The sequence below is a fragment of the Bacillus rossius genome, chromosome 12 (genome assembly GCF_032445375.1).
Source record: "Bacillus rossius redtenbacheri isolate Brsri chromosome 12, Brsri_v3, whole genome shotgun sequence".
NCBI classification, from domain to species: Eukaryota; Metazoa; Arthropoda; class Insecta; order Phasmatodea; family Bacillidae; genus Bacillus; species Bacillus rossius.
This window is the reverse complement of record NC_086339.1, coordinates 27,352,007-27,371,898: the sequence shown is the minus strand read 5'-3', so window position 1 is coordinate 27,371,898 and position 19,892 is coordinate 27,352,007. Positions and strand designations below refer to the sequence as shown.

The 19,892-nt window shown below is 46.6% G+C and overlaps 1 protein-coding gene across 1 annotated transcript in view; it reads left to right on the top strand.

Annotated features, from left to right (window-relative positions):
* LOC134537762 (brachyurin-like) overlaps positions 1-15,732 on the top strand; it is a 31,076-nt gene extending 15,344 nt beyond the window's left edge. Inside the window, exons 5-7 of the mRNA XM_063378539.1 lie at positions 2,992-3,090; positions 13,173-13,312; positions 15,311-15,732. Of these exons, the coding sequence (XP_063234609.1) occupies positions 2,992-3,090; positions 13,173-13,312; positions 15,311-15,484 (413 nt within the window). The 3' untranslated portion in view covers positions 15,485-15,732. The remainder of the gene's footprint in view (positions 1-2,991; positions 3,091-13,172; positions 13,313-15,310) is intronic.
* The last annotated feature ends 4,160 nt before the right edge of the window (positions 15,733-19,892 follow it).

Sequence of the window (19,892 nt, the reverse complement as noted above, 5' to 3'; positions counted from 1 at the left end):
TTGTTTTTGGGTCATTACTGAGGAAAGAGTATATGTGATTGGACGCTCGACTGCGCATATATTTTATTTAAAGAATTTAGTATTTCCAGTGTGATTTCGGAGAGTGTTCAATAGAGAAAGCTTTGACTGTTTGAAACAAATTGGAACTTGAGTTTCTGTTCTACTATCATGGGAGAAGGATTAGAGAGAAAGAGCTCCGTGATTTAGTCATAAATGAATGTAAGAATATCACGTAAAACATTGGTACGACGACTGAATAGCTAGAATCTACGTGAAATTGATGATTTTATAATAAATACCGGAACTACACAATGAAGAAGAGGTAGTTACCGATGTTCGAAGCTCTACTAAAGAATCGACGACGACGATAAGTTTTGACTAACAGCATTAATATAACTGGATCAACGACGAATTAAGAAGAAAAGAAGAAAAGGACTATCAATCTTCGAGATGGAAGTAGTTCGACAGCGGTAGACGGCATCGTAGACGGTGTACCGGAGGACATCATCCTTCTAGACGACTCCAGGTGACCTACGCCAGTCCTGCTGGAGTACCAGCAGCAAGAGAGGAGGTGCATCGAGACGGAGACCCAACCAGCGACATCGGAGGAGAGTGAGATCTAACCAGCAACATCGGAGGAGAGACAGGGGTTCGGAGAGGTTTTCCACAGCCTCTTGGTATTGTAACGACGCGACGAGGTTTGTTTGCCCCATCCCCGAATTAACAAGAACAGCGAGAAGTTACCTGTCCTATTTTAATGGCAAGATATCTTAAACTATGATGTTTACGATCAAGACCTAATTTGAAACTCGCTAAAACAACTTAATACTACTTAACTACGTAAAGACTTGTAGCTTGTACATACTGGACCTGGTTAACTGACTTTGATCAGTAATATGTACGATATCAAAGTTAAAATCTGTTAAAGTCATTAATTGTCTTGAATGTTTAAAGAATAGTCCCAGGTCCAGAAGTCTTGAGACAGTTTGATCTACCGAAAGAGACTGAGCTAGTAAAAACAAAGAAAAGACTAATTTGCCAGTTAAAATGTGTTTCAATAATATTTAAAATATTGACTGATAACCAAACTATTATTCAGTGATACAATTACGTAAAACGTAATTAGTTCTGAAAGACATTTAAGTATAACGGATATTGAAAGTTTGTTTAATGAAAAACCTATTTAAACATGAATAATTGTCTCAAAGGTATTTGTATGTTGCTTGCTAATCATTGACTCTGTCACTTTTCATGTTACAGTTGGATATGTTGCAAAAGAGTATTGTCACCCATACAACCATGATTTTGACCCTAGTAAAAAGTTAAATTTTCATTATATTTTATTTTTCCGATTGATAACCATACTTACATATCATGTGTATGTTAAACCAGATAGACAGAAATATTTAGCTTGGATTGTCTTGAAAGAATAATTAGTTTTTATTACACTGAGATCAGCAGTCATAGAGAAGTTAATGCTTTTAAACACACTACTTATATTTGTTGATTTTAAGGTCAGAATACTTACACCAAAGAGAAGGAGACATACTGCTAAGGAATTATACGACATTTTATTGTTTGGTATTCACACTGAGTCAAACTACACCAGTACATACAACTTGAGAATAATTTATTTTCACTATCAACATAACAAGACATATTTTAGTTAATATTCTGTAGAGGTTAGTAGTTGTGCTACATACACAATCACAGCACTAGTACTTTATAGAGTTTTCACGGCGCCCAACTAGACCACATTTTACATTATAGATATTGGCATTTTAGGAAATATACTCTATAGAGTAATTCTGAAAACACTTCACTGTTGAAAATGATTTACCCTACCTATGTAATATATGTATTATAAAATTTTATATATATATATATATATATATATATATATATATATATATATACTAGATAATGCCCGGCATGCGTTGCAATGCCTCAATCAATCTTTTAATTTTTTAAACGTATACTAAGCATCTCTCTTTATCTCTCTATGTATATCTCTATAACTCTCTCTTTCTATTTATATCTCTATCTCTCTATATATCTTTCTACATATATATATATATATATATATATATATATATATATCTTTCTAACGGACCCGACAGACATTGTCCTGCCCAAATGTACTTTTTGTGAGATATGGATATGGCGGTAAGTATTTCTACGCTGGACATTTTGTATCTTCTCATTATACATACCCCTCCTCTTGGGCACGCCACTGCCGTTACCAAAAACCTTTCCCATGGTTACGCAGAAGGCAACAACAATGCAAAAGCCCGTTGCCATGGAGGCTAATAGTTTTTTTGCTTTTAAAGCGTGTTTTTTTAGTTTTTTCTTAACTCAGAATCGAGATAAAATATCCAATTGTGAATCTAAACCATCCTCGAATCCCCGTGAACTCACACAAAAAATTTTATCAAAATCGGTCCAGCTATCTAGGACATACACACGCACACAAGAAATATATATATAAAGAAGATATATATATATATATATTCTTAATATTTGTATATTTCAGTACATTATTATACACCAATATAACTAAAATAAAACTGCTTACTTAACAGAAATCATTAGATTAAGTTAAAGGAACTTGACTGGGAAGCCTTATTTTCTCAGATGAGAGAGCCAAAACCCGAAGTTCCCCGAAGTTTATGCTCGCTTTTTTTTTTTCCGTATCTTTAATGTAGCTATCCTAACCAAATCAACCGTCCATAATGTTTTTAAGTATTTATAATGTAGCTAACCTAACCTAATTGACCATTAGTATCCTTTTATCAACAACATTTACAATGAACAAAAAAAAAACCGAAGATGCACGATTGGGCGTTTGGCTCTCTCGTCTGTGAAAATAAGGCTTCCCAACTTGACTAGCTGGCAGTGTAGAACAATAGCGTGATAAATAAGTAGTAGTATTTCTCTTGTTTGAAAAAAAAAAGTGTCACCAACTTAATGTGCTTGAAATTTCCTTTGCAGCTTTTGTGGGGTTTGTGAACCTTCCCAGTTTCTCCCATATCTCTGAGAGCTTCACTTCTCAATCTGTTCAAGTGAGTGGATGGGGCAGAACCTCAGACAGTAAGTAACACAACATTAAAAAATTTGCATCTCCTTGATAAATTACTGTGCTTAGTTTTGACATACTGTTGCAGCTGAATTATTTAAATGATGACATGATTATTAACCCGCGAAGAGGCCATGGTGGTTAGTAGTGCCAACCTCCGTAGCCCCATTGAATATAATATTATATATATTAAATGGTAGCGCAGTTGACGGCATCTCGGGTTTTGTTTTTAGGGGTTCCGGGTTTCGAGTCCCGGATAAGGCAAAGTTGTCAACATGTGTTGACTTAAATAGTCAAATATAGATATAAGTTGTCTTAAATAATAATAAAAAAAGTCAAAAAGACTATGGGTTGTCTTTAATAGTCAAAAATAAACATGTTGCCGAAAATAATAAAAAAAATTATCTGTTTCTTAATAGTCAAAAATAAATATAATAATGTATTAAAAAGACAAAAATTTAATAGTAGAAAAATAAAATTGTCTTAAATATACCAAAACAAATATATATTGTCTTAAATAGTCAAAAAACAAAATGTGCTGTCTTAAATAGTTAAAAATAAATGTTCTACTAAATGATCCAAAATAAATAGACAGTCTCTAACAGTCAAAAATAAATAGGTATGTATTGTCTCAAATAATAAAAAATTATTAACATGTCTTAAATAGTCAAAAATAAAAATATGTTGACTTAAAAGGTAAAAAAAAATATGTGTTCTATTAAATAGTAAAAACAATTGACGACAGTCGTCGTACCCTCCCAGATACAGAGGCCGTACCTGGCCACCGACGCGGGCCTGAGGGGGCCTATTTTCCCCCCCAGTGAACCCCAGTGTGTGCGACGGCCAGGGACGCACCCGCGTGCGCCCTAGCATGCCAACGAGTGTTTTTCTATGTGACTTTATCTTTTATTTCAGTGTGTATATATTTGTAAACGATTAAGGGATTTGAATGTGTGTAATTAACTTATTTTATTTATTATTCATTGTGCAAGTTCGCTGTGTAATTAATGTCTCGTGTATGTCTTTGTAAATAATTCAATAACTTTTTCTGAAGTGTTTCGCCGTAGTATGTAATTGCAGCCTGGCGCGCCGCGGGACGGAGCTCTCTCCCACGCCGGCCGATTTTCCCCTCCCTCCCCGCCACCCGCGGGCGCCGGCCCGCGGGCGAGCGGGGAGAGGCAGTCGCGTCCTGGTCTCGAGCGGAGACAGACGTGTTCGTTGCTCCGCGAGCCGCGCACGTTGCGCTCGGGATTGAACGTTCGCTCAGTCCGCAGTCGGTCACGGCAGCTGAGCTGCCACCGCGAATCAGCTTAGCATTGTTAACTTACGAGTCATCGGGAGACGTGTCTAGCGGGCAGTTTCTACAACGCGAACGTGGTGCTACGAGTCTCTGAACTTTTCGCCGTCCACGGAACATTACGTAACGGGCCGCGTATGTACAGCGTTCCGTCTTCGGGCCCTTTCTCACTGGGTCAGCCTAGCATTAATAAACTTTACGATTCGCGCCGAAACGTATTTGAGAACCGCCCCGTCATCAGGGAGTCCGTGTCGCCGTGGTAGGGCACTTGTTCCGCGACGGTTCCGCCAGGCTGCGGCAGGACTTTATAAGCGTTAATAAAAGACGGCTCGTGAAATTCGTTAATGCCGTGTTCTGCTTGCGACAACCTACCAACATTCCTCGCAATCACTTCACTCTCCCTCCAGGTCCCGCCTTTCCCGGTCCCGGCCACGTTGGCCTGGACCCACACCTCTCCGACGAGGGCAGTACGGGCATAACAGGACATTTATTTCAACGGGAAAACGGGGACCTGAAGCCGAGGGACGTCATTTGGCGCCCAACTAGTGTGGCCGTAAGCATACGCAAGCGCACGCAAGCGCACGCAAGCGCACGCAAGCGCGCAGGTGCAGGACAGAACGGAAGCAGGTGCGGCTGCGCGGCGTGGGAGCGGCTCGAATTCGAGACGTCGCGCCGGCGCGCCGGCGGGAGATAACGCAGCGCGGGAACGGCGCGAACACGAGACGTTTCGGCGAGAGATAGCGCGTCGTGGGGGACAGAAATACAAGACGGCGGTGCAGCGGTATCCCGGACTGAAGATAACGCGCTGGGGAGGATCGTATTGTATTACTGGGGGAGATTGTGTTCACGATCCGCGGATCAGTAGCACAGGAGGACAGGATGGCGTGGAAACAGGCGGGACAAGAAAGATACGAGCTAATCAGTTTCGAAACGGACTTGTGTGAGGAGGGAGACTCCGCGAAAATGGACGTAAAAAACGAGGTTTGCGGGTCCGGCGGCGCGGCCGAGGGCGCAAACAGCACGGACAGCACAGTTGAGGACAGTAAACGGGAACAGGGGGACGGGCACGCGGACGCAGATGGGCCGGTAGTGCGGTACGTGAGCACGCAGTTTGAGTTGCCAGAGTTTGCGGGGAGAGACAACGAGGACCCGCGGGAGTTTTTGCGGGAGTGTGAACACCTCCTAAAACTGTACGAAGTGCGACGGGCGGAGTGGACGCCGCGAGTGGCGGGACAGCTCCGCGGCGAGGCAAGGAACTGGTGGTCAATGGCCGGGAGTTTTGATACCGAGTGGGGACATTTTGTGCGCCAAGTCAAAACTAGGTTTGATAACGATCAGGCGCGGGCAATGTGTTTGCGGACATTTTATTGCCGAAACCAGGAGGAGGACGAGAGTGCAGAGCAGTTCATTTACGAGAAGTTACGCATGTTCCGCCGATTGGGGACAAGTGGGGACGTGAGTGCGGCGTTGCCAACCATTGTCGAACAATTGCTGCCAGAGTTTCGCCCCTTCATGAGGACGGCTGCTGGTCGTGACACGGAGGAGTTCGTGGCCCTCGCCCGCGTGATCGAACGTGACATGTCGCAGTGGAGGACGGCACTCAGGGGCGCGAGAGCTCCCCGTGCTCGCTCGGGGCCGCGAGGGGTCACCGTCACAGAGGTCACGGACAGTGACTTGACCGTGGTGAGCTACGCCGGCGGCGCGGGACCGCGCAGGACAACAGACCGCGGTGGCACCAGGGAACGCCCGGAACCAGCTGCGACAGGAGGAGGACGTCACGAGCGGACAGATACGAGAGAGAGGGACGAACGTCCGCCGCGATGCCGTTTTTGCCCGGACGCGTACCATTGGCATCGCCTCTGCCCCACCAGAGCCGCGTGGGAGGAGGCGCGCGAAGGCAACACGTCGCAGGCGGGAAACGCAGGACCGGGGGCGGAGGGACAACTGGGTGCCGCTCCCCGGCCCGCCAGCCACCGGCAGTCCCAGTAACTGACAGAACACGTCGACCACCACCGGCGCCTACCGCACTAACGTCCTGTATGCCGCCGGGAAGCAGGGGACAACGGGACTACTCCTCATCAGCTGTCCCCATGCCGAGGCAACTGCGGGGACAGCTGACTGCCGGCGCCACCACCGCGGCCCTGAGGCCGGGTATACCAGGGCCGGACCAGCCGCCTCGTCGACACGCCGTCGACGGGGTGGACAACCAGAGCGTCAGCGCAGGCATCCCGCCGGCCATCTCCGTGCAGGGACAGCTGACTGCCGGCGCCACCACCGCGGCCCTGAGGCCGGTTATACCAGGGCCGGACCAGCCGCCTCGTCGACACGCCGTCGACGGGGTGGACAATCAGAGCATCAGCGCAGGCGTCCCGCCGGCCATCTCCGGGCAGGGACAGCTGACTGCCGGCGCCACCACCGCGGCCCTGAGGCCGGGTGTACCAGGGCCGGACCAGCCGCCTCGTCGACCTGTCGTCGACGAGGTGGACCACCGGAACGTCAACACGTCGGCGCCGGAGCGAGCCGCGGACCTCGCAGCGAGTTCCCCACGCCCGGACGGCCAGGTGGCCGGGGGCGGTGGGGGACAGACGACTGCACAGCTGGGGCAGGTCGGCCCCGAGGAGCCGGAGCTGCTGCGAATTCCTGTCCGCGCTAACGGGCGGGAGATGCTGGCCCTGGTGGACACCGCCGCCAGCCGAACCTACATCGCGGCCCACCTGGTGGGAGCGGAGGCAGTGACACCGCGGAGGGAGCTGGTGCAGCTGGCCACCAGGGATGCCGTCGTTGCAGCAGGGGGCATCACTCAGGTAACAATGAGCATCGTTGGTCACGTTAGCCACGTCGAGGCCTGGGTGGTCCCCGAGCTCCGCGAGGGGCTGATTCTGGGGGTCCCATGGCTGCACGAGGTCGACGCCACCGTGGAAGTACGAGCTGGCCGGATGCACTTCGGCACCCAGGGGCGCTGGACGGTGTACGGCGTGCACCAGGTTCCCCCCAGTCCCCCTCAGTCAGTCATTCGCCTAGAAGACCTTCAGCACGGTGTTCCAGAGGAGTACGTCGATGTCATCAACCATGTCCTCACCTCTCAGGCACAGGTATTTGCGGCCGCGGACCGGCTACGACGGACAAACGTGACGGAGCACCGGATACCGATGGTACCGCACCGCCCTCCCTTTGAGAAGGTATACGGATTTGGCATCCGGGAACGGGAGGCCATACAGACTCAAATTGACGAGATGTTACGTGACGGGGTAGTGGAACCCAGCACCTCCCCGTATAACTCACGGGTGGTGCTGGCCACCAAGAAAGACGGAAGTCTACGCTTTTGCGTAAATTTCAAGGCGATAAACAAACTGACCATTCCCGCCCCGCCCCCGCAGATCAATATCACAGACGCACTGGCAGGACTGGGGGACGCCACTATTTTCACGACACTAGACTTAAAATCAGGCTACTGGCAGGTGCCGGTATGTCTGGAGGACCGCCCTAAGACGGCATTTACGGCACCAGACGGTCGACGTTACCAGTTCTGCGCCATGCCGTTTGGTCTCATGGACGCCCCTGCCACGTTCCAGGCCCTGATGGTACGTGTTCTGGATGGGTACATTGGTGAGTTCGCCAGTGCCTATCTGGACGACGTTATCATCTGGTCCAGGACGTGGGAGGAACACGCGCACCATCTGGCATTGGTGCTAGAACGTATGGCCAGACACGGACTGACGTGCGCCCCAAAGAAATGCCACATTGGGGCCACGGAAATAGAGTTCCTAGGACACATAGTGACGGCGGAGGGGTGCCGCCCCCGACCTGAGCAGTTGGAGCTAATAGAGGGAAAGGGGGCACCGAAGACCAGGAAGCAGCTCCAGAAGTTGCTGGGGCTGCTCAACTGGCTGCGGTCCTTCGTCCCCGACTTCGCCACGGTGACGGCCCCGATGACGGACCTACTGTCGCCGAAGACTAAGTTCCGGTGGACCCCCGCCGCGGACGAGGCCTTGCGACAGGTGAAGCGCCGGTTCAGGAACTGTCACACGCTCTCACGCCTGGTGCCCAGCCGCCCCATCTTCATCCAGACGGATGCGAGTCAGGAGGGGATGGGGGCGGTGTTGTACCAGATGGATGACCGGGGCGAGAGGCGCGTGATCGAGTACGCCAGCGCCAAGTTTGGGCAGGCTGAGCGGAAGTATCACGTGAATGAGCAAGAGTGCCTTGCGGTGGTCTGGGCCCTACAGAGGTACCGTCACCACGTCGAGGGCCGCTCATTCACGCTGAGAACCGACAGCCAATGCCTCCGCTGGTTGGACTCCGCTCAGGGCCGGAAGTCTAAGTTCACTCGGTGGGCCATGCTGATCCAGGAATTCTCGTTCACGGTCGAGCACATTCCTGGACGTGAAAATCAGTTGGCCGACGAGTTGTCCCGGAATCCGGACCCTGAGAATGAGTTCCACGACGACCAGGGCTGGGAGGAAGTGCTCCTCCCTGAGCGTGAGCGCGGGGTAGAGGACTCGGTGCCGCGACCGTGCGCGTTGTACGCGCTGACAAGCCCCACTGCTCCTGCACCTGACGCGCGACCCGAGACTATGACTGACCTGCTGGCGTGGGTCCACGCGGCGCAACTCCGGGACCCCGACACCCGGACCCGACTGACAGAGTGTGGGGAGGGGGTGATACCGGGCTGCCGGAGCCTGAACAGGGTGCTCCAGACCAGGGGGGCTCACAGGTCGAGCGGGTGGCGGACCCACGTGCCGCCCGAGGCCAGGCGCTGGGTCCTGAGCTACCTGCATGACCACCCCCTGGCGGGACACCCGGGCGCGGAGCAGACGCTGCGTGAGGTCAGACGGACGTTCCGCTGGCCTGGCGACGCGGCAGAAGTAAGACGCTACGTGCGGGCCTGCCTGCGTTGCCAGGAGCGGAAGTCCAGGCGACCCGACGGCAAGGAGCAGCAGGTCCCACGACGGCCCCGGAATCCCTTCCACACTGTGGCGGTGGATATTATGGGGCCGTATCCTCGCACGTCCCGTGGTCGGCGATTCATTGTTGTGGTCACGGATGTCTTCACCCGCTGGGCGGAGGCGTTCGCAGTACCAAACGTGAAGGCCGGCACCGTGATTGCCCTGCTCGAGCGCGAGTTCTTCCCGCGATACGGGTACCCCGCGGTCCTGCTGACGGACAACGGGGTGCAGTTCACGGGGAGAAGCTGGCGAGTGTCCTGCGCGGGTTGGGGGGTGGAGCATCACACGACGCCCACCTACCATCCGCGCGCGAATCCGACCGAAAGGCGGAATCAGGACATTAAAACTCAGCTGCGCATCCGGTTGGACGAGGACCACACCAAGTGGGACCTGCACCTGCCGACGCTGCTGTTTTGCCTGCGCCGTCGGACGAACGCGGTCACGGGCCATTCCCCCGCTGAACTGGTGCAGGGCCGGAACCTCGCCCTGCCCGGGGAAGCGCGCGCAACCCCCGACTTGCACAACATGACCACGGACGATCTGCGCGAAGACGCCCGACGTCGCCAAGCTGACTACCTGACTAGACGTACGCCGCAGACGCACCAGCCCCCAGCACGACTAGAGCCTGGCCAGCAGGTGTTTGTTAAGTGTCATCACCTGTCGGCTGGCGAGCGGGGCTTTTGCGCCAGTCTGGCTCCTAAGTGGGCGGGGCCACAGGAGATCGTAGACAGACTGGGCACCACCTCGTACCTCGTGCGTCGCGCCGACGGACGGACAACTAAGGTGCACAGGGACGACATTCGACTGATAGGCGACCCGCACGACGAGTACGACCACGACGACAGCGGACCAGTGGACGGTGACGAGGCCGAGGATGACGTCACCGAAGGTGTACTGGCCGACCTCGGCGCCCCTGTGGTGGTACCGCCGGAGCCGGACCTGGGACGTCGACGGGGACACGCCCACCCCAGGTCACTGCGGGGGGTTGGCAGGGACGTTGACAGGGACGACGACACACGGGACGGGACCGATGACAACGTCGCAGTAGGAGTCCTGGTCGACCTCGATGACCCCGTGGTGACGCCACCGGAACCGGATCAGGGACGTCGACGGGGACACGCCTACCCCGGGTCACGGCGAGTGGCAGGCGAGGACGTTGACGGGGACGGTGACACACGGGACAGGACCGATGACAACGTCGCAGTAGGAGTCCTGGTCGACCTCGGCGACCCCGTGGTGACGCCACCGGAGCCGGATCAGGGACGTCGACGAGGACACGCCCACCCCAAGTCACTGCGGGGGGTTGGCAGGAACGTTGACTGGGACGACGACACCTGGGGCACGACACATGGACGGGCCCCCACGACGACACCGACTCAGCCTCCTACGGGGGGACAGCAAAAGGGGAACGGTGGTTGGCAACTGGCAAGAGGGGGCGGGGAACGGACGCCCGTCAGAAGGGGCGGAAGGGGTCCGCGTGGCGCAAGCATGGCAGAGCTGGAGCGCTTTGTGGACCGGGTGCTCCCGCCTGATGACGTCAGCGCCTACGCCAACGACACTGATGGACCGCTCATCGAGGACGTAACACATGACAACACTGCTCAGGGCGACCTGGTCGACCTGAGTGAACCAGTGGTGACGTTGCCGGAGCCTACCCAGAGACGTGGACGGAGGTACGTCCACTCCTGGGAACGGCGGGTGACGGGGACGGACGTGAGCAAGGACGTGACAGACGGGGTAACGGTCCGGCTCCTCAGTGGGGAGGGCGATGTCGACAGGGCCCAGCAGGTGGTCCTGGACTTGCCTTCCGGGGAGCCGAGGATGACCGCTCACGCGGGGAGGGGACCGGCGTTGCGCCGGTCCACGCGTGAGAAGACGGCCCCCCACTACCTCCGGGACTACGAGTGGGGGAGTCAGCGCAAACCCCGCGACGTAAGACAAACGACCGACGGGGGGTTACGCTGCAGCGTGATGCAGCTCCTGCCCCAGTTTGCCCGACCCGGACGGAATGACGTGACGAGCTCCGACGACCAGACAAGTGGCCGGACGCGGACGCAGCTGCCGGTCTAGGTCGGCGTCGGGGGCCAGGACGGCCTCGGGAGAGGGGGGGCATATGACGACAGTCGTCGTACCCTCCCAGATACAGAGGCCGTACCTGGCCACCGACGCGGGCCTGAGGGGGCCTATTTTCCCCCCCAGTGAACCCCAGTGTGTGCGACGGCCAGGGACGCACCCGCGTGCGCCCTAGCATGCCAACGAGTGTTTTTCTATGTGACTTTATCTTTTATTTCAGTGTGTATATATTTGTAAACGATTAAGGGATTTGAATGTGTGTAATTAACTTATTTTATTTATTATTCATTGTGCAAGTTCGCTGTGTAATTAATGTCTCGTGTATGTCTTTGTAAATAATTCAATAACTTTTTCTGAAGTGTTTCGCCGTAGTATGTAATTGCAGCCTGGCGCGCCGCGGGACGGAGCTCTCTCCCACGCCGGCCGATTTTCCCCTCCCTCCCCGCCACCCGCGGGCGCCGGCCCGCGGGCGAGCGGGGAGAGGCAGTCGCGTCCTGGTCTCGAGCGGAGACAGACGTGTTCGTTGCTCCGCGAGCCGCGCACGTTGCGCTCGGGATTGAACGTTCGCTCAGTCCGCAGTCGGTCACGGCAGCTGAGCTGCCACCGCGAATCAGCTTAGCATTGTTAACTTACGAGTCATCGGGAGACGTGTCTAGCGGGCAGTTTCTACAACGCGAACGTGGTGCTACGAGTCTCTGAACTTTTCGCCGTCCACGGAACATTACGTAACGGGCCGCGTATGTACAGCGTTCCGTCTTCGGGCCCTTTCTCACTGGGTCAGCCTAGCATTAATAAACTTTACGATTCGCGCCGAAACGTATTTGAGAACCGCCCCGTCATCAGGGAGTCCGTGTCGCCGTGGTAGGGCACTTGTTCCGCGACGGTTCCGCCAGGCTGCGGCAGGACTTTATAAGCGTTAATAAAAGACGGCTCGTGAAATTCGTTAATGCCGTGTTCTGCTTGCGACAACCTACCAACATTCCTCGCAATCACTTCACTCTCCCTCCAGGTCCCGCCTTTCCCGGTCCCGGCCACGTTGGCCTGGACCCACACCTCTCCGACGAGGGCAGTACGGGCATAACAGGACATTTATTTCAACGGGAAAACGGGGACCTGAAGCCGAGGGACGTCACAATGTTGTTTTAAATTGTCCAAAATAAATGTGTGTGGCCTTAAATAGTAAAATAAATGTGTGTTGTCTTAAATAGTCAAAAATAATTTGTCAAATACTCTTTACGATATGCTTGAAAACTTTGTCACTGATAAGTCATTAATCATATGTATTATCATGACTACCCAAACAATATGAAATATACTTTTACCAAAAACCAAACATTAATTTTTCAAAAGTAGTCAGATCCATTATGTTCCCACCAAAAAAAAGGCTGGTATACGCCTTTAAAGTTGGAGCTGAATTACTGGTTTGTTGCAAATAACAGAGAAAGTATTTATGATAGAACGCTAAGCATTTGGATGAAATTTACCTAAACAAAGTTTTACAATCATTGCAAGACTCTTCACTTCATAAAATTATTTCATTGAAATAATCAAAGAAAACATCTCCATTTCCCAAACATTTTTGAAACACTTATTGTTCCATCTTCAATACCTTCTCTGTTCTTTTAAATAAAAAAGAAATTGTTCAGTCCAAATTCAAAGGTGTTTGCCAGACTCTGGAAACACTTTGTTTAAGCCATGTGTCATATGAATTTTCGAGCTTGCAGCACAAAGTTGTTGGTGGAATTCAAACTTACTCTGTGTGTGCATATCTTGATCACAGCGATACCAGGCATCAGCGAGGAACTGAACTACGTGGACCTGGAAGTCATCAGCAACGAGAGGTGCGCCACCTTCTACGGCGAGAGCATCCTCAACTCCACGCTCTGCGCTCACGGCGACGGCGGGAGGAGCACTTGTTCCGTGAGTTCCCCCCTCACTGTCGTGTCCAAAACATTATCATTTAAGATCCTGCCACACTGTCAAATTTTCGCTACTTAAGCTCAGGTATTAGCCTGCTGAGCTAGTAGAGGTTGGATAGGCCTCAGCTGGATCACGAGCAACTGGGTGACCGAGGGGTCCCAGGGATGTGAGAGGTATGGTTCCGTGTCGGTGCTACTCAGATTCCACAGAGGGGGCTAGCTCTGTTGGTGGTCTGGGGGTTTTTTCGGCAGAGCTGGGGGCGGGTCGGTGGGGCCGAAGTTGGGATGGGTCTCCTCAACCTCTCGACCTAGCCAGGGGCGTAGCCAGGGGGGGGTTTTAGGGGTTCAAACACCCCCCCCCCCCCTTAGCACCAAATCTTTAATTAATTTCTTATTCATCACTCAAACAAATTTCATATTAAAATTAATACAATTTTTACCATTACAATATTTAAATTTAAGTACCGAAAACTGCTTAAATAGCACTATTTTACACCTTAAAATCCAAATTTTCCCGAGGGAGAACCCCCGGACCCCCCGCTTTAATACGGGGCGGCCATGCTTCTTAACACCCCCCATACACAAATCCTGGCTACGCCACTGGACCTAGCCAGGCGCTCTCCAGTAACATGCTGCGATTGGAAATGGCAAATCTATTTCCCAGTTCTCGGAACCCATGTTGGGCACTGGCAAACAGTGTCAGGCATGTAAAAGACCCATCTTTCTCCTAACCAGGACCACACCCTAACGGATTATTTGCCTGGGGGAGTATTGGTGAATTTATGAGGTGTGAACCTAAGTTACATGTCAAATTTTCGCTTCCAACACCTTCCAATTTGATGTGTCGAATAAAGTTACAGGGTTGTGACGTTACTGGAAACGCGCAGCCATGTTTGTTTGACAAGTTGGATGATTTGAGATTCCATCAAATATTGTGCATATATAGTTACGGGTTACAAAATAAGTTGAATGTTGGATGCAATTGGCCATTCAAAATAATTCCTAGCGAAAACAGAAGTGAAGCCCCGTTTCCATCTCAACTATTCTTTAAAATGGCGAAAAGCACATATGGCAGATTGAAGAGGCTGAAAAAAAAAAGTAAATAACTAAAATATTAATATGATTGTTGTATGTGAACACATTTTATGTTTAAACATTAACTTTAATAAATCACTGAAGATTTAGTTCATTATGTAACAAATATTATTGTGATTAAAAATTTATTTATTTTCAAAAATTTGAAAAATGTGCAAACATAATAACAAGTTAAAAAATTCCATCCAGCACTGTAATGTATTATTTAATTTCAAATTTCAAAATAGAGGAAAAAAATTGAAAAGTTTGAGATAACTACAACCAACAATAAACTTTATATTTTGACATTAATTAAAACATGTTTGAGGTTATCTGTCTAAAAATATTTGATTTAGAGAAAAAACCATTTTCCATCAAATACTTCCCCTCCAACTCTATTGTCAAATATATTAGAGAGAACTATTTGACAGTGGGTTTTAATGTATCAGTTCATTTTTGCAGGCACTAGTTAATGGGTACATTCCTTTTTGCGTATTAGCGGTATTTATAGCTACCGCTTTCAATAAAGCAATTCACACATTACATGGGCATTTAGGTAAATTAATATCGCGATTTCATGTATGGCTATGTATTGTGAAACTCTAGTTTATCCGAAAATTCATTTAGATAATCAACGAACATTACCTCCAATCTCCAAAAAAATCTCATGAATATATAAACAAGAAAATACAAATTCAAAGATATTTTTGTTAAAACGTATAAAGCCCTAGATCCTGGACCTGAATAATTCAGGTAACAACCTAGATCCTGATATGGTCTGGGGACAAAACTAAATTTCTTTGGGTTTAAGCTGTGTAGTCAGAATTGTTGGTGAACGATTTCAGAGAGGGAAAATGAAAAAAAATAAGGAATGATGTTCAACTCGGGAGTGAAGTCTCTGTTTGCTTGTACACTCGTCGCACAGGGCGACAGTGGCGGGCCGCTCGTCGTCCGGTACGAGAACACCTTCACGCAGATCGGCGTGGTCAGCTTCGTGTCCAGGGCCGGCTGCACCAGCGGCGCGCCGTCCGGCTACGCCCGCGTCACGGCCTTCCTCGGCTGGATACAGCAGCACACCAGCGTCCCCATCAGGCTGTGAACACCCTCTGCCCTCCCCCTTTTCCCCCATTCCCCCAGTCCCTTAGTCCCTTTGTTAACCACGCGAAGAGTGCAAAGACGCAGCACGACCCTGATGCAAGAAAATCACCTACATTTATACGGCATGGAAGTCACGAGACTTCGCCAATCCTACAACTACAAATTGTAAAACAGTAGAAAAAAATTCTTCTGTGGGCTAATTTTCTAATTCTGATGTTTCATAATAAAAACATTTAAATTTATCAATAATCTAGTTTAAAAGTGTTATTTTCTTTCACTGTGCGAAAGCTCAACAAGTGAAAACGTAATGTATATAATAATAGAATCATATCCTTAATTAAGACCCCCACACACAATCAGTCCAACTCTCAGTCCAGACTGCTGGGTTGAACTGAAGCCTTTCACACGTGATCAGTCTCGTGATTGCTGTTTGCTGTTGGATGTATCGTTTCATCGTAGAATGTGGGAGAAACTTTGCATTGCTGCAGTTGGAGTTTGCACTTTTAGTTAGACAAAGGAAAAAAGAAACACCAAAGAGTATAAACAAAGATGTCTGCCTCTCACACTCAACTGATGGACTGATTGCTCAGACTGACAGTTTGGACTGGCGAGACGCTGTTCCCACACTCATTCAGTTTGGACTGAGGGCTCTTGAGTCCACAGTCCGATTTGATGGAAAGCCATCAGTTCGTCTGTACACCAGTTCCGACTGATCAGTCCACCATCTTTGCTCGGACAGGCAGTTCCGACTGATAGGTTCAAAATGTCAGTTCGGACTGATCGTGTGTGGAGGTCTTTATATACACATATTTTTTTGCGTCTTAAAAATGAAACATTTAACTTCAAATCTGAAAGGCTGAAACTTATAGTGAAATGCAATAAGTTGAAATTTGGTTGATGCTCGTGTAATTTACAATTGGATATTTGAAAATTTTGTGGATGGCTCCTTCAGGCATTACCAAAGGGCATGGGCAAGACCATGGGCGTTCTCTGGCCTTCACAGTGTGTTTCGCTAGATAGGGGTAGAGTATTAAATGTTTCTTAAAGTCACCTGTCTTGTGAAAGGAATTTTTTTTCCATTGATTCAAGCTTTATTAAAAGGCTATTACTGTTACAATTTTTTGCACCCTTAAAATTATGAGTTAAATACATGAGTTTGTACAAAAAAGTAAACCATAAAACATAAAAGATAAGGTCTTCATCTCTTCAACATTACCGCCATACCCACTAAGTGCGATTCCTCTTGAAAACAGCATTATTTCACCTCCATTTTACTTCTTGTTCAGGAATAGTAGGAGTATCAAAATCATGGAAAGAAGTTGTTGGAAGTATTGAATTATGTTGGACATTTTATTTGTTATAATTTGTTAATAATGTTTTTTTTAGGTATGTGTGTGTGTATATGTGTATGTGTGTGTCTATGTGTATATATATAGTAAACAAATCATGATTTATTTCCAAATTGATAGTAAATTATTTTTAATTGGGTATTTTACCTTACACCAATATTCTAAAACAAGTATTTCATCATCAGAATTTTAAATTAGTGGGGATTAGGCCCTCGCTATTTTCTAATTTCAAATATTTTGATACCACTTGCAGAAAATCTTCCACATTAAATTTTTGGGGGCAACATAGCATAGGCCACTTCTTGAAGTCATTACTTGTGAACTGGTGTGATTATCATAACAGTTGTAACTGCCCACGTGAAATAATGATGTAGTATTAATTTGTGGCATTTACAGACTAGAACCTGTTAGTAATTAGTAAAACCCTGTTAAGACGTTTTTCAAAGGACTGGATGCTAAAACTTATTATCACTGAAAACTTATTAAGCTTCATAAAAACAAATTCCACTCAATTGACATACTGAATTAACTCAAAAATTACACTTACATATTCTCATTATTGTCAGCATGCTGGAAAACTATATAATTATACCAACAAACTAAATTATTTAAACTGTATTTAAATTAATATGTACAAAAAAAACAATTATCACAACAAAACAACCCTAACAAAATAAAAATATATTATCCGTTTAAAGTAGATGACTGCATTCAGAGGTTTTTTTTTTCATAGTCACTCTTAATATCAAAGGATTCGCATCAACTTCAGATATTATTTTCAGTTTTTCTTCAAATGATAGTGTCTTCATTTTAATGGGTTTCACTACATGTAGGAGCCATTAGTCACTATTTTCCAGGCACTAAATGTTTATTATGCTGGATAACCTTAACATTACCACTAACCAGATCACAGGCTATCAATTATAGTTTAGTCAGCACGTGATAAAGTGCACGTGCTCTGTGCTGCTTGCAATTGGCGAACTATCAATATCGATATTCGACTATGTTCTATCACCTCTGTGTAGCACATATCATGGAATTGTAGGTAGTGCTATTTGGATATATGGAAGGATAAAGGGAATAATTTTGTGAACGTAATATGCAGGAACATCTTTAGAGAGTTTTACTGTATGTGGTTGCAACAAGGTATAGAAGGTCTGGAAAATATGATTTATGCCTTAACATGTAAAAAAAATTAGGATAAGTAATGGAATTAGAATGATATATAAAAAATTTAAAAATTCCAAGAATAAGTCACCTAATCTCCTTTATTCATGAAAACATTCATAATTCTAATTTTAATTGATGATATATTGTCAGGAATATTTTTAATTATAAATTATGATGATGATGATTATGAATGAATGACTGACTGAAAATGGGAAAACTAGGGACTATTCAACTCTTTAGCATTTTACTGTAGTAGTTTTTTAAATTTTTACTGCAAGAGAAAATTTGCAATACCTTTGTCAAATTCATCACTTTCACCTCCTGTCTACTGCACAGTCGTATGGGTTGTGCAAAACTTATTTAATCTCACTTGCCACTTTCTCTGTCTCTCTTTCTCGCTCTCTCTTTCCCTCATTCATAGCTGACTGGCATACATCTATTCCCATTGCCACTCAAACACAAGATCAGAGCTATTTGAGCTGATTAAATTCATAATTTTTAAATTTTCTAATTTATCTTTAAAAATATTCATTAATTATGTAAATTATTTATGTAAAATCATTTCTTGAATAAATTATGTAATATGACTATTACTAAGCCAAATTATACTTAAATTTTAAACAAGGACATATAAATATTGTTTTACCACATCTAAAGAATGTTTTTCACCCCTACATAGGAAATGTTAAGTAAAACATTTTTACTTTAGAATGTAGTTAATTTTATTTGAATTTATTACAACAAACAACCGTGTAGTTTACCTCATCTAGAAGTGGAACATTTTAAAAAAAGCTACAATCTACTGCAGGATAACATAAAAATCATATGATAACAAAATAAAACATTGGTTGCTAGTAAATAATTTAAAGAGCAAAATGGAATGCAACATAAAACTTTTAACAGGCTGGTAATTGTGTGTGTGTGTGTGTACACACACACACACACATACATACACACCAGTACATTTAAATACATTTTTTATTTATTTTTTGCTGATCAGCTGTCAGATTTCACTGATTGGGACTTAGGACATAAAGCATTATATATTGTAATTTATACACAAATTTAAGTATATTTCATAACTTTTTTACAACACTATCAGCTAAACTAAATCATTATCATACTTTATATTGTCAATTTATGTTGTCAAATATTATCATCATTTATTTGGTCCAACCACTCAAATATGATGATCACGCAATTAAGTGTTTTATTAATTCATGATCATGAGTATGGCTATAATTTCCCACCTTTGGGTACTTAGTACTTGTGTCACTTCCATTTTTATCTTTAAAATAATAATCAAAGAAGATAAAAGTATTTAACAATTTATTGTTCTGGAAGCTGACACTTGACAAATGATAAATTTTCACATCAATTGAAACTGTTTTATTCAATACAATGTACAAAATTATAAGAAATACTCTAACAATTAATGGGATGGTGTTAGAGAGTAAAAGGTAACAAGTCAATATTTTTTTTATTTGTACATATAAGAGTAACAAATAACTTTTAAATTATTTACTTATCAATTTATGTGACATTCAATGTTTAATTTTAGTGCAATACTAAGATTGATACAGTTCATTAACAAAGAGGTAAGAATTGTTAACAAAGATTTTATTAGACTCTATTCCTTTTGAATAGCGGAAACATGAAAATGGCAAAAATGTGAATTCTTATTTTTTACGCAGGGGCTATCCAATAGCACACACATGAAAATAGGTAACATAATGTGCAGTGCCAAACACAGTTTAGAATTTTGGGAGGGGCGGATAGCCAAAGTTTTTGGTGGTACGGTGTACAAATGAGAATGGAAAGTCCGAATTTAAAAAAAAAATTGCCACTTGAAAGGCTATTTTAATGCATTTCTGATTCCTTGAAAAGTTA